This window comes from Equus przewalskii, chromosome 4 (genome assembly GCF_037783145.1).
Source record: "Equus przewalskii isolate Varuska chromosome 4, EquPr2, whole genome shotgun sequence".
Taxonomy (NCBI): Eukaryota; Metazoa; Chordata; class Mammalia; order Perissodactyla; family Equidae; genus Equus; species Equus przewalskii.
This window is the reverse complement of record NC_091834.1, coordinates 84,166,532-84,181,157: the sequence shown is the minus strand read 5'-3', so window position 1 is coordinate 84,181,157 and position 14,626 is coordinate 84,166,532. Positions and strand designations below refer to the sequence as shown.

General features: G+C 40.7%; 1 protein-coding gene and 1 long non-coding RNA gene across 5 annotated transcripts in view; one reads left to right on the top strand and one right to left on the bottom strand.

The window, feature by feature from the left end:
* Window positions 1–14,626, bottom strand: part of STRIP2 (striatin interacting protein 2) — a 43,679-nt gene that overhangs the window by 6,636 nt on the left and 22,417 nt on the right. For all 4 annotated transcript variants that reach the window (XM_070616582.1, XM_070616579.1, XM_070616580.1 and 1 more), the window contains 3 exons: window positions 14,268–14,394; window positions 10,925–11,025; window positions 7,749–7,815 (listed from right to left, as the gene is read on the bottom strand). In XM_070616582.1, the coding sequence (XP_070472683.1) occupies window positions 7,749–7,815; window positions 10,925–11,025; window positions 14,268–14,394 (295 nt within the window). The remainder of the gene's footprint in view (window positions 1–7,748; window positions 7,816–10,924; window positions 11,026–14,267; window positions 14,395–14,626) is intronic.
* Window positions 1,962–5,091, top strand: LOC139082906 (uncharacterized). The gene is made up of 3 exons (XR_011539260.1): window positions 1,962–2,092; window positions 2,527–2,591; window positions 4,954–5,091. It is a non-coding gene; the product is annotated as an uncharacterized lncRNA (long non-coding RNA).

Here is a 14,626-nt window from a genome sequence, read left to right as displayed (position 1 = left end):
AGAATGTAGGAGTAGGAGACGTGTAGAAGTGAGCTGCTGTCTGATGAATGGAAAATTAATCCCTCCTCTCTCAAAGTAATTTGAAGCAAGCAAGACAGGCATACATCTAATGTGGAATGAACATCCAAGATTTTTGAAAGTATCAGGCTCTTCTAAGTAATAAATAAGACTAAGGGTCAAAAAGTTTCAGGGAGGGGCCGGCCCCATAGCCAAGTGGCTAAGTTAGCATGCTCCACTTTGGCGGCCCAGGGTTTTGCCGGTTCAGATCCTGGGCGTGGACACGGCCATGCTGAGGCAGTATCCCCCATGCCACAACTAGGAGGACTCACAACTAAAAATATGCAACTATGTACCAGAGGGCTTTGGGGAGAAAAAGGAAAAATAAAATCTTAAAAAAAAAGTTTCAGGGAAACTTTTTAGAAATATATTTAGAAATAATGTTTTCCTTCTTGTAGTAAATGTTCAATATTGTGTTTAGAACTAGTCCTAGGAGGACCATTTGTTTCCTTCTAAGGAAAACTTCCATGGGAGTTTCCACTAGTGCATCAGCTAGTTTGGCTTGCCTAAAACAGTGCAGGCCCTATAGACGTTACACCTTGTGTGGCTATAAGAAGAGACAGACTTAAATGTTTATTTTTTTTAAAAGAAGTAAGGGAAACAAAAAACACATGGGAGAGGTACAAATATTTTCACTGTGAGCTTCTTTTATCTTGATTTCTAATATGACAGCAGCTTAAAAAGCCTTGTATTCTCTAGCACCTCTTTAATAATATGTGAGTCAAGGCACGGCCTTGTTGAAGAAACAATGGAGCAGGCATCAGGACACCTGGATTATGGCTTTAGCCCTGGCTGTATGATCCTAGGCAAGTCATTTTTCCCAGTTTCCTATAAGAGGTTGAACTCGATAATCTCTAAGATCCAATTAGCTCTGACCATTCAATAATTCTGTGATTTACTGCAACATTTTCCAGGTGGTTCAAAAGTGAAGTTTTGAGTGAGAGTAAGCTGATGTTGGCTCCTTTTTCCTCAGAGTTCAGTCTTAAGAGTCCTAGGAACGACACCCCAGTTCCCTCCTGAAGACAGTCTTACCTGCCCAGGGCCTTGCTCTCCTTTCTTTCTGATAACACTTCCCGGATAACTAGAACTAGCCCTACTTCTTGCACCACCAGATGCTGCCTAGAGTGGGCACTGAAAGCACATGTGCTGGTCACTGGCTCTCTCAGGATAGCTGAGCCCAGGCTTGTTGTCTCCTTTGCTCGCAGCAGCAGGCTCTACGTGGAGCCCTGCTCAAGCTTTCTGCCTTCTTCCAACACAACAGATACATAATCATTTTCCCAGCAGGCCTTTAGCTCCATAGGTGCCTTTTCAGATTTGCCAAACTGGAGCATTTTTTTCTTTTTGCTTATGTTCATTTTAAGGCAGGTCAACTTCTTTCTCTCCTTTTTTTTTTGGCAAGACTCAGCATATTAAATAAGATATAAACTTCTGTGGAGAGATGTATTTTGCGAACAGCAGCACTTGGCCACATTCTCTTGTTCCTGGTACTTTACACTATCTAAAGGAAGACCTTTACTCACTTTCTAAGCTAACGTTAAAAAAGAAAACATTTGCCCATGTTCCACTCTCACAAATAAATACTTGTTTGCATATACCTTGGGTCTAAAGATTCAATTAAGGGAACACATCCTACCCTTTCAGAGCATCTCTAAGGCACTACAAGGGTTCTGTTCTCAAAGATCCATCCATAGCCCAGCTGGGTAAGCCAAGCCAAATAAATATCCAGGCTTACGCCAATTATGTGGATAATTAACTCAGATGACTGCAGAAAGAACAGAGTGCTTCTTCCTTTGTATGAGGAAATCTGATGGGTTAGAATCTGAGCACTAGAGGGGACTTGCTGTTCTAGTGTAATTCTGTCATCCACAGAACCAAAAGCTGTGGCCAGAGAGGGGAAGAGGCTTGCCCAAGGTCACATGATAAGTGCCCCAACCAGAGCTTGAACCTAGATCTCCAGTACTCACTGACTTCTAATACTCTATCTTAACGCACTGTTCATCTTCTCATTGCACTTCTGGAATCCTAGGCAGAGAAGGTGATTCCTGACAGAAAAATTGGTTTGATCCCCTGCTTTCTCAGCTTCTTGAAGAGCTAACGGAAGAGAAGTTCTTTCTTATGTCCTATTATAATTCTTACCTCAAACAAGCAGAAGATAACAGTTTCCAGGAAAAATAACAACAAAAAATAGTGAGGTTTCCTGCTTTAAAGGGGAGCATCTGACTTCAGTCAGCCTATGATCAGAGTGAACCTTTAAAGAGCCTTGCTAAGTGTTAAATCTATCTCAAACGTTCTCAATAGCCTATTAAAGTCCCTAAGTGATGATTATTATTTTCAGATTGAAAACCAGCTCTTTGCTGAGAAATCAAAATTATTAATATTAACTTGGTTATTTTATAATGAACTTTACAGTCCTTTACTTTCCTTGAAGTTGACGCTTATCTAATGGTCCAACCTCTCTTCCTTTTACAGATGAAACTTTTACAGCTTACAGAAAATCTGCTCCAGATCACTTTGAGCTGAAGTGGCAAAGCCAGGTCTGTCTCTGTTTTCAATACTACAAACTAGTCTATTTCTTTGCTCTAGGCTTAAGGTTTTCCATGCCATGTCAGCTCTGGAAAAATTTGGAATTATATGCAAAAACATTTGCTAGGTTTTAGTAGTTACTGGTTGAAAATTCACATAGCCATTTCTCAGTAAATGATTCTTTTGATTCATTTCTTTATTATGGTTCACATAACCAAAAATGAAGTCATACTTTCAGCTTAGATTTTCTTTTTCCACATCATTATAGAATAATTCCTTTATCATATGGATTTCTGACAATTAAAGACCTAGATTTAGATATCATAAAAGACAGTTATGATTCTCAAGTGGAATGAAGGGGTAAGGAAGGAGAAAGGAAAATCTCAAAATCATTTGGGGAGCTTTAGCAAACTACTTGTGCCCTGGGGAGAGACCTGGGCATGTGATTTGAAAAATCACCCCAGAGATTCTAATCTCCTTTAGCATTCATCACAGAAATGGTGACTAACAGGAAAATTGATAAAATGCTAAAAAATATTTATCCATGATCCTTCCTCTGTATAAATACCCATGGAAAATGAATATATACCTTTTTTCGGGGGAAGATTAGCCCTGAGCTAACATCTATCGCCAATCCTCCTCTTCTTTTGCTGAGGAAGATTGGCCCTGAGCTAACATCCATGCCCATCTTCCTCTATTTTATATGTGGGATGCCTGCCACAGCATGGCTTGATAAGTGGTACGTAGGTCCGCACCTGGGATCCAAACTGGCGAATCCTGGGCCATCAAAGTGGAGTGTGCGAACTTAACCACTGCACCACCGGGCAGGCCCTGAACATATACCTTATAATGTGTTCACATTATATCTAGGATAGAGAAACAATAATGCTAATAATGCTAAAAGCATTATTGGTTTTTAAATAGTGATGATAATTGTCAGAACAAAGATTATATTTATTTAAGAGGTTACAAATCATTGTTAAATAATGCCTGAAAGGAATGCTAGAGACCTTAATACTTGAACATAATGATTATATCCCAAAAAGAAAATAAAACCAAAATAATAATAACAAAAATCTTCTGAGATGTCTGGATTAAGAAGTCATAAAAACTAAATTTAACAAAAATAGATGAAAGCATCAGGTATATAAATTTAAGTAACAGAACATATTTTTATAGGTCTTTCTGAATATAAATCAAACCCAAGTTTGAGGAATTTTGCAAGGAACTAGCTTTTTAAAATTAACTTAATAGTTTCACTTGCCTAGATATAAAAGGAAATGCCAAAGATTTCTTTGCAAATGGCTACGTCAAGTAAATTCTGGCCCACTACTTTCATTCTACCTAGCTATAAGGCTTTGGACAACACTTCACCACTTCATCTGTTTCCTCATCAGTAAAGGGTGTGTCTGAGCAAGACACTGACTAAGAAACTTCTAGCTCTGGTATTTAATGATTCCACAAATACTACTTTTTCTCATTCCTCCACCTTTAATCTTCACAACTACTTGAGCATCCACGTTGTTCAAAATATACCTCCTTTGTATGTGATGCTGCTGTTATTAAATCACATTCTGTAGAAAAAAACAAGCATTTTGAACTTGCTTTGCAGTTGGCTTTGCAGGAATGACAATAGATTTACACAGAATTTTCCACTTTTTTTGGCCCAAACCTTTATAAATAGGAGAGGAAAGGAGAATGCATGATTTCTCTTTAGAGCCAACAGGCCCACAATGACAACAGACCTACAACCTTAATCTCATTTCACCATACTCTAAAGCAGTGGTTTCTAAACTTTTTTTTATTGCATATATCTCTCAATAAATAATTTTTGTGTATATTCCCAAATACATGCATGTTTACTTATAAATTATAAATGGATTGTTAAATAACGATAGGTGTGTTCTAACATATATAGAAAGTAAAAAGGATATTAGTACATATAAAAGATGTAGTATACTTCATCTTCCAAAGCATCACCTTGCACACCCTACTTTTCACACCACTGCTCTAAACAACCACCCAGATGCTGAGCATTCTACAATACTTGCTGAGGCCATACCTACTGCCTTCTCTAGCAACCTCCTTCCAAAGACCATACCTAACTTCCACACAATCATACATTCACAATCCTTCCCTTACGTTTAGAATTTAATTTTAATTTTTTCCTAGTTTAGTGGGTTGAATTTGAATATAGACATTTGGAGATCCAGAAGTTGTAAGCCCTCCTACACCACAGGTGGGTGGGGAAACCGTTCAGTACACAGGTAAGGATGGCCTATTGTAGAGTTAAACATTTTAACAAAATGGGAAGACTTTAGAAGTTAATGTATTGTTAACTTTGTCTTTATTTCATGTCCATTATATGTACAGCTGGAGTTCCAAATGAAATTGAATTCAGTTCAGATTCAGAAAACCGAGAAAATATGAATCAATACCACCTCAGCCAAGTAATTCCACTTCTAGGAATCTATCTTAAGGGAATAATCAGAGATGAGGTCAAAGATTCATGTGCAAGGATGTTCATGTTGGAGTTATACAGAGAAAACTGAAGTAAATGCCCAACAATAGTAGAAAACAATAATTTTTTTGTTTTTTTGTGAGGAAGTTTGGCCCTGAGCTAATATCTGTTGCCAATCTTCCTCTTTCTTGTCTTCTTTTACTTGAGGAAGATTGTTGCTGGGCTAACATCTGTGCCAATCTTCCTCTATCTTATGTGGGATGCCGCCACAGCATGGCTTGACAAGTGGTGTTAGGTCCGTGTCTGGGATCTGAACCTGCAAACTCCAGGCCACCAAAGTGGAGTGTGTGAACTTAACTACTATGCCACTGGGCCAGCCCTGAAAACAACTGTTTTAAAAAATTAAATTGTGGAATATTATGTGTAACTATTAAAAGTTATGTTCTCAAGAATGTTTAAAATCATATTGTGAACATTTAAATTTTACTATGTGAACTGAAACATATATAAAGTCCTCATTTTCTTAAATGATATGTATTTGTGTGTGTGTGTATATATATATGAATGAACATATACATATATATGGTAATTGCAGCAAAATATTAATAGCAGTTATATGTAGGTAGTATAATTATGGTATTTTTATTTTCCTCCCCATATTTTTCTATATTTCTCCAATTTCCTGCAATACTATATATCAATTTTATATTCAGGAGGAAAACTTGAAATGTTATTTGAAGAAAACCCTATACAAAAAACCAGTACATTTTCTGTGTTTACAATTAATTCACTGAGCCTGAAAAAGAGATAAATTTTACTTATACAAACATTAGTCTTTTGTGAGTACAGAAGCCATCAGTTTAGATAAACAAACCATTATATTGAGGACCTATGTGGACTAAACTTGCTAGTTACTTAAGCCCATGATTGGGCTCAGGGAAGTAGGTATATTTTAAGTTCAAGGAAAAAAAATCTGCATTTACCAAATGAAACCACCAGGTGCCACTATTGCTTCAGAGAAAGGACAGGAATACCTAGCACGAATTTGTTTTTTATTAAGCATAGATACACGCTTTCCCCCAATCTTGGATGATAATGAAGTCTTCTCAGAAGCATAACAATTATTTCAATAATTTTATGCTGATATTCCAAAAGGTCAATTTGAAAAGATATGAAAGTGTAGTTCTCATCAATTCCTACATATGAGATTGAGAAAAGAGAACACATTGTATCAAGAAATAGATTCAAGCCATAAAAGCTGACTTCATGTTTTGAAATACCCTACTAATAGCAGAATTTTAATGCTGTGTACCACTGTTTCTGTGAGAAAGTCCCTTGCTCATTCCAACTCTGAATGGCAGGGACGCATGTCTCCATCCTGGCTCTGCTACTTTCAAAAGTAAGGTTTTGGCAATTATTTAACTTCTCTGTCTATAAAACAGGATTACCAACCTCACACAGTTGTTGTAAGCGTTGAATAACATCATGTACATAAACAGGGTTGGACAACTTATTACCTCTCTCTGTAGAGAGAGGAAGCCCCCAGCTTCCTTGGTTGCTGAGATGACATCTAAATAAGACAGGAAACTCTGCCCTGGTGCTAAAAAGGGTGCTAGGACTTAGTGTCTCAGGACATGGGTCTTACTCTAATTCAGGGTGTGTCATCTATGGGGAGTGGACCATAACAAGTCACTTCAGCCACTGGGCCCTCAGGTTTCTCATCTTTGAAATAGGGGGTTGGGCCAAATGGGTATCGGGTCCCCTCCAGCCAAGGATTCTATGGTTCTATAAAACTTGTACCACAGAAAGTATTATTCTATTTTTGCATAATATACTTTTCTGACACAACATTTTGCAGGTACTAATGTTGGGGAACAAAGAGTGGTGGCACACATGGGTGCCATGATCTGATCATTCAGCATTTATTGAACTCCTTCCACATACCAAACATAGTGCTAGACTCTGAGGATATAAAAATGAACATGATACCATTTCTTCCTTCATTCAAGGAGTTTTTAGTCAAATGAGAAACAGATACAGATAAATGATTACAATGCAACACAGTGAGACTATGGACTGAGGTACATCTAAGGAGCTTTGGGAATACATGATGAAGTAGACACTTGATCTCCAACATGCTATTGATTAGTCAGTTTTATGGAATTCAGAATAACTCTGAGGGACCTTTCTGATTTGCCTAGAGCTGTTTCCAAGAAGAGGAACTTTCTGGGTCATCTTTCTGTGGCTATATTGACTTTTGCCTCAAGGAGACTTAGGCAAGGTATTTTCTGAAGCACACACTCCTGGGTTTTGTAATTTATAAGAAAATGGAAAGTGAATAGCCTGTAGCACAGAAGAAAGAAGACAGATGATTGTTTGGGATAGACTAGGAGATTCTCCTGCCATTTAGCACAGATGTTCACGTTTAATTTCAGTCCCATTATCTTTCTAAATTCCTTCTCCTCCTGAGTGTTTTTCACTGACCCCTTTCTCTTCTCTGCAAAATGCTATGCTCAGCTTTTCCAAATCTTTCTTAAGTGGGTCAGCAGCTCTAAATCTCTACTGCCTCTGTGCTCTGGCCAATATGCCTTTAGTGATCTAAGACTCCCAGACTAGGGCATTATGGGGCTGGAGAAGAAATGGAAGAGCAAATGCCAGCCTCTGCCACCTGGCAATTTCAAAGGCTACCAAATCCCCATCTGCTTACCAGACTCTCTGTAGTAAGCTCCGGCAAATCCTGGATGGTACAGCAAGGGTAATCCAGGACTGAGATGCTGCAAGATGCAGAGATAAGGACAGGCTTTAGGTAAATGGCAATGGCAAGAAACGGCTCTATCTGAAAGGGCAGGAGTTATTTCTCTCCAGCAGACCCCATCTATTTCCCAAATTGCTTTAGTGATCTCAGCTGAAACTGAGGGTTCTGGTGCCAGGCAACTCTAGCTCTAATCTCCTCTCCTCATAGTCATGAGAGGAACCAAGAGAGTTCTTTCAGGCTGGCCCCTATCTGACAGATGCAAAAGAGAGCAGAAAGAGCCTCTATTTAGCCACTTTCTCCTCCCTTCTTCAAAGGAATATGTAAACTTGTGTGCGTTTTTGTTTCTGCATTTAACTGAATGCTTGTGTGTATGCATGAATATAACTATGTTCCCAGAGATGTTGCCCAAACTTATCCCACTTAATAACAATCTGTAGATGTGAGGATGAAAAAAAAGACCTCTCCTGTGTCTCTTCCCAGATGTTTCTGAAAGCCAGGAGCTCTGGGGAATGATCATAGAAGGCACTCCTAAAGGAAACTTGAAAAAGAGGCAGGTTTCTACAGTAGGGGTTGTCTAGTAGCTCAAGAATGGTAATAGCTGGGGCCGGCCTGGTGGCACAGCAGTTAAGTGTGCACGTTCCGCTTCAGCGGCCTGGAGTTCACCAGTTTGGATCCCGGGTGCAGACATGGCACCACTTGGCAAACCATACTGTGGTAGGCATCCCACATATAAAGCAGAGGAAGATGGGCAGGGATGTTAGCTCAGGGCCAGTCTTCCTCAGCAAAAAGAGGATTGGCAGTGGATGTTAGCTCAGGGCTAATCTTCCTCCAAAAAAAAAAAAAAAGAATGGTAATAGTGTCTGCACCCAAAACTGACAGTGGAGGACTACAAGGGAGCTGGAGGCTCTGTGGTGAGCCCAGGGAAGCAGGCATGAGTCAGTAGGGGAAACAAGGCACCACATGATGACAGGGACACAGTTACTCAAAATGACAACTCTCTCTCTTTCCCCTTCTGCCCTCTTCACTGGTACAATGCAGAATTTAGACTAGCTAATCTCTAATGCTCCTTCTGTTTCCGACACTCCATGAGGTTTTAAACACCAATCTATCTGAACTAGAACAGTTGGAAGCGGATAGAGGATGTTGGCAAAACAGGGGCTATAAAGAGGAGTATGGGATTCCTTGGATCTGTCTCTACATTTCGAAAGTCAAAACTTCTATCCAAGCAAAAGGTTAACAATTTATTTGGCCAGAAATGCTTACCTCTATCCAAGAAACCCACAAAGATAACCTAGGGGAACCAGGGTAGGAGAGGAGAGGGCAGTGGATCTACCTATAATGTTGCTTATCATTTTAATTGACTGCTAGATTCTCCCAGGGTTGCCAATTCTGCACTGCCCCATTAGGATAAACATTCTTGGCTGGCTTATCCACTTATTTACCTACTTCCCACTGACAAAGCCCCATGGCAAAGTAGATGCTGTTGATTAGGAAACGGGGGAGGGAAATCAAAGATGGAATCGTTCCAATCTCAGTGAACTTAAATCTAGCCTAAGGGGGCATAAAATAATTTTCTAGAATATTTAAACTGTAAGAGCCATGAGGAAACCAAGCCAAACCGAGCTGTGGGTGCTCCAAGTCCTCAGGGATCATGCAACAGTAAAGCTTACAGGTGGTGTACAAGAGGATCATCTCATCCAGGCCAACCTTAGCAAATGGTGGTCTGGCACTCTTCCAACTCCAAATTGAACCCAATGGACACCTATTGGATTGTATGCCCCCCACCCCCACCCCTCAGGCCCATGGATGCAGAGGGTCTCGGATGCAGCTGGTTTCGGTTACTTATAACAAAGAGGGCTGACTGATGAACACAGGTACCTTCATGAAGCTGGAGCCCTTACCAGCCTGATCTATATTTTCATTTTCCTTGGTAACCCAACTAGCATGTCTAAGTGCCATTTTTAAAGGGCAAAAGTCTCTGTGTAGTTAGGAAAAAAAGCCATTCTCCAATGCTTTCCACAAACCAGAAAAGTATTTAAAGCATTCTCATATATGTTTATTTTAACTGATGTTTACAAAAGCTCTATGATATAATCAGAGGAGGTACTGTTGAGAAACAAAGTGTCTCACTTGAGATTACATAGCTAGGAAATGGCAGATCCAGGTCAGAATCCAGGTCTCATGACTTTAGGTTCCACGTGCGTTTTAAACTACATGTGAGTAGGCTGCCTCTCCATGGTAGAATTTCAGGCAGTACTGACAGACTGCTGAGGCAACATCTCCTAGCCCCTCTCCAGTCACCCCAAGGATCAGATTAGCCTTCTTCTACTTTAGGAACTTTGCCTTTGGTAAAGCACTTCTGGTAAACTCTGATTAGCATGGTTCTAGTTGTCATGGAAGAACCAAACTAAAGAACAAGGATCTACTCCAACCTTTCAAATCCCCAGTTGGCTGGAGGAGTGGAAATCAATTTGTATTCACAGTAGTGGTGATCAGAAAGCAATTCATGTTTTGATCCTGCCTCTGCTGCTTACTTAATGAGTCTCGCTAGTATGTCAATCTTGAGCAAGTCGATTAACCTCTCTGAATCTTTCCTAATTGGTAAAATGAGAATAAAACTATTGTAATACCTCTTTATACCGCTGAGGAGATTAAATGAAATAATGGATGTGAAAGCACTATTTTTTTAAACTACCAATTGATCTATCTAAGTAAGGGTCTATTATTTACCTTCACTTACAAATTCTTTAAACACTTGACAGTTTACAAAGTAGTATAATTAATTGATCCAATTTATGACATACTAAGATTAGGGCTGGACAAGCAGGCTGTTTCATAAAAAACATCTTCTGGATGCTTCTGTCATAGGAAGAAAATGTCATTGTTGCAGTTTCATTTCTTTGAGTCATGACATTTGTCAGTTTTCAAAACTATTAAAATACAAACACCTCTGTGAAGAGGCAAAAACCATATACTCCATCAGCTACCACTTCAAGGAAATTAAATTTAACAGCAACCACTCTAAGAAAGCAGGGACTAGGGACACCAGGAGAACTGACAGGCTCAGAGATGATGTAACTTTCTCAACCATCCCAGCTCTTTGAAATAAACCTGTCCAGAGTCCATACCTGTTTTTGGCAGTGATGTAGGACAAGATATTTTGATTGAAGAACTTCAGGATCAATGGAATGCAGTTGGCAAATACCAAATGTTGTGATACATATTCAAACTAAATTAAAAGATCAAAGCAGAAAGGGCTGTTTATTTGGGGGAGAACAGAACGTATGTGTGAAAAAAAGGGCGGCAAGTACAAATTAATTCCATTCCTAAGACTATCCACTGTCCACTTGTGTTATCAGTCTGGGGAGAATAATCTTCATCAGCCCATCCTACACGGAGGGGGACAATCTGCAGTGTGTGTATGTTGCAGGTGCCTGACCAAAAGCACAAAACATAAACAAACCACAAAGAAAATTCTGTTCCAGATAAATAGAAAAAACTGCTGTGAGATTTGTTCCTAAGCTCAACAGGAAAGGAAGGCTCCCTGAGGGAGCTGTCTTCCATACCAAATCTCTGGCTCATACTGCTTCAACTGAGATTGATATAGAGGAACAGGTGCAGCTTACTCCTGGCAACTGCTGGCATCACTCAGTCAGGATGGACATGGCCACACAGTAACCAAATCAAACACTGAAATGTGGGCTCCAGCATGAGTCTGTCTGGTTCACTGTATTACCCCCCATACTTAGAATATCAGTATTTTAATGAATGAATCAACAGTAGCCCTTCAGTCAACAGACACTGCACTGAGAACAAGTCCAAGATCTCTTTGACGGGCTAAATACCAGAACATAGGGGTTCCATTTTGCTCTCTTCAATCTGGATGGGGTTTGTGTCCAGAAAGACCTAGTGATCAAGAATCATGGAGTTGCATCACCTGAATTTTGCCCATGATACACTGAGGAGACTCAGACACAGTTTGTCTCTAGATTCAGAATCTAGACTCCTGGGGCAGTACAGAAACTGGGTTGAAAAAGCAGAAAATTGTGGTGTTTTAAATCCATTAGCTCTTCCTGATCACCAGGAAGTAGCCATGGCAGTGAGCTAAGCTGCACTCTGCCCCTGGGTGTGTGGTTAGGGGTAGGCAGTCAGCTTGTGCTGCCCATTTTCCTCTTCTGCTCAAATATTTTCTCCCTGGCAGCTGACCTAGAGTATTTTCCAAAGCCTCAGAAGGAGGAGCTGATACATATCCACTATCAGATGATGGAAAATGTTTTTCAGTTTGAAATGTGTCTGTATCCTTCTCAGGATTCACTGACACTGACACACACTAGCAAGGCCCATCAAGCCACCCACCTCTCTGGCTGTTGATCCACATACTGCCCACCAAGAGAAGCAAACAGAAACACACATCCACAGCTCTCTGTTCTTTCTACTAGGAACACTATCTCTCACCCACCCCTACTCCTCCCAGCCCTGCTGCTGCTCAGCAAACAGTGGCAGAAGTATGAGAGCCCAGGACACCCTAACACACCCAAAGATGTCTTTGAATGAACTACTGTGAAAAAACACCCTGGCTGTATAGTAAAACCTGCCATGGGCACAGACCTTGCAGGGGTCTCCCTGCATTCTGAGGACCTGCTCTTCTACCAGCAAGCTCGGTTCTGACTTCTTAGGAGGAAAATGGGGCACAGCCTCTGGGCAGGAATGAGAAGCCTCGCTCTCCTCCCCATGGTCTCACCACAGAGACCATCTATTCACTGCGCCCCCATCTTCCCCTATATCTTGGAAATGCCCACAGCACCAAGACCAAACTGCTTAGCATGGCAAACAATGCCTTCCTGGGAAGTAGGTTCTTTTTTTTTTTCTATAAATAAAGTTTTATTGGCACCTAGCCACACTCATTCATTTCCATGTCACCTGTGGCTGCTTCCAGGACACAAGGGCAGAGGTGAGTAGTAGAGGCCACATGGCCCTCAAAGCCTGCAATGTTTACTGCTTGGCCCTTTACAGAAAAAGTCTGCCGACCTCTCTTGTAGACCATGATGAAGCATTTGGATTTTGTTCTCATCCCAAAGAGTGTGGCACAGAAACTAGTTTACCTGGCATACGAATTAATAGATTGGTGGTATCCAGTAACTGGCAGAGTGACAGCCAGTATCTCTATATATATGGGGCACTTTTCTAAATCTTTAAACTTCTTTAATCTTCTCAGCAACCCCATTCATTATTATTATTCCCAATTTACAAAACAGGAAGATGAGTTAGAAAGATTCAACAATTTGTCCAAAGTTACGTGGCTAGTAAGTGTTAGAGCTGAGATTCCAGCCATGTCAGTCTGGTTTCAGAGCCTGGACTAATGGTTTAAAATACTTTTTTTTTTTTTTTTTAGTAGTGAACACGTGCAACTTTATTAATAGGATCAGTTGTTTATCATTGGGGTTTCCTAGGAAGGAACACTCCCTCCTCCAATCCATTGTCACCTACAAACAGACTTAAATTTATACATGGTCTCCAGAAGGCTTCTGGGCTGGGAAGCAGGTTCTTAACCTTTCTTAGCCTCAGTTTCCTCAGCTACACAACAGGGATAAAATAAGACCTACCTTGTAGGGTTGAGAGAATTAAATGAGATCCCACATGAACTTAACAGAGTGCCAGGCACATTATAAGTACCCAATAATTGTGTGCTATCATATGTATTATGATCTGCCCCCTGCTGTCCTCTTCAGCTTCATGTATCACCAGACCTCTCCATCTCCCCTGACCTCAGGCAGAACTCCAGCAACATTTAATTTGTTTCCAAAGGTACTTTGCTCTCTCCCCTCGGGACTTTCACAAATTAGCTTTTCTGCTTGAAATGCTTCCTGTCTTTCTTCCCTGATAACTCCCATCTCCTGGCTAACATCTGTTTCTTTAGGACTCAGGTTAGAAGGCACCTCTTCTCCACCTCAGGTTGGATTAGGTGTTTCCACAGCAGTCAATGCTTACCTTTATCACAGCACTTATCACTCCATAATTGGCTATTTATATGTCCACATCCTTTACAAGACTTCAAAGCCCTTAAGAGCCAGAATCGTGCCTTACTCAGAATTATATCTCAAATGTTAGAAAAGTGCCTCACATATAGAAAAGTATGCTCAACACAGTTTTTTCTCCCTTTTTTATGGAACGCTTGAATCCTGTCTTCCATTGCTTCAAATCAGGTTAGGCATATTCCCAAGAAGCTAGGGATTCCTACCCAGAACCCTCGAACAGTGTTAAAAGGACAAGACTTCTGTACCTTTCTAGGACAGTTCCCCACATCCCACTGCATACCTCACCCGTGAGCAATAGGTATCTGGATTCCCTGACTGAGACAAAGAAAGGGCTAAAAGATGCTCAGCTGGACTACAAAGGCCCTTGTATCCTTCCTTTGGGAGACAGGGCCTGGAGAACACCTGAGATCTGTGGAGAAGCACACTAGCAGCTCACCTGGTAGATATGGTTTAGTTTGAAGTGTTTGAGGAGGAGCAGGAGCAGGGCAGAGATACTCTTTACGATGATCTCCTTGTGCCTGTTCACATCGATGCCCAGCTTCATGCTCTGAAGTACAGTGATACTACAATGGGGAGAGGAGGAGTCAGTACAGAGGGTGGCCTTCGAGAGAGGCTTACAAGGACCCAAGTATTTGGGTCAGATACAGTATACACAAGAGAGCCAGAACTTGGGAAATTTGAACTTCTGTGTTAGGAAAACCTCTGGAGTTCCCACTTACGAGCCCGTCTGGAGAAAAGCTCCTCTGATCTCTTTGTTTCTCCCTCTCCTTTGGCAAGCTCATCCCTTGGCAATGT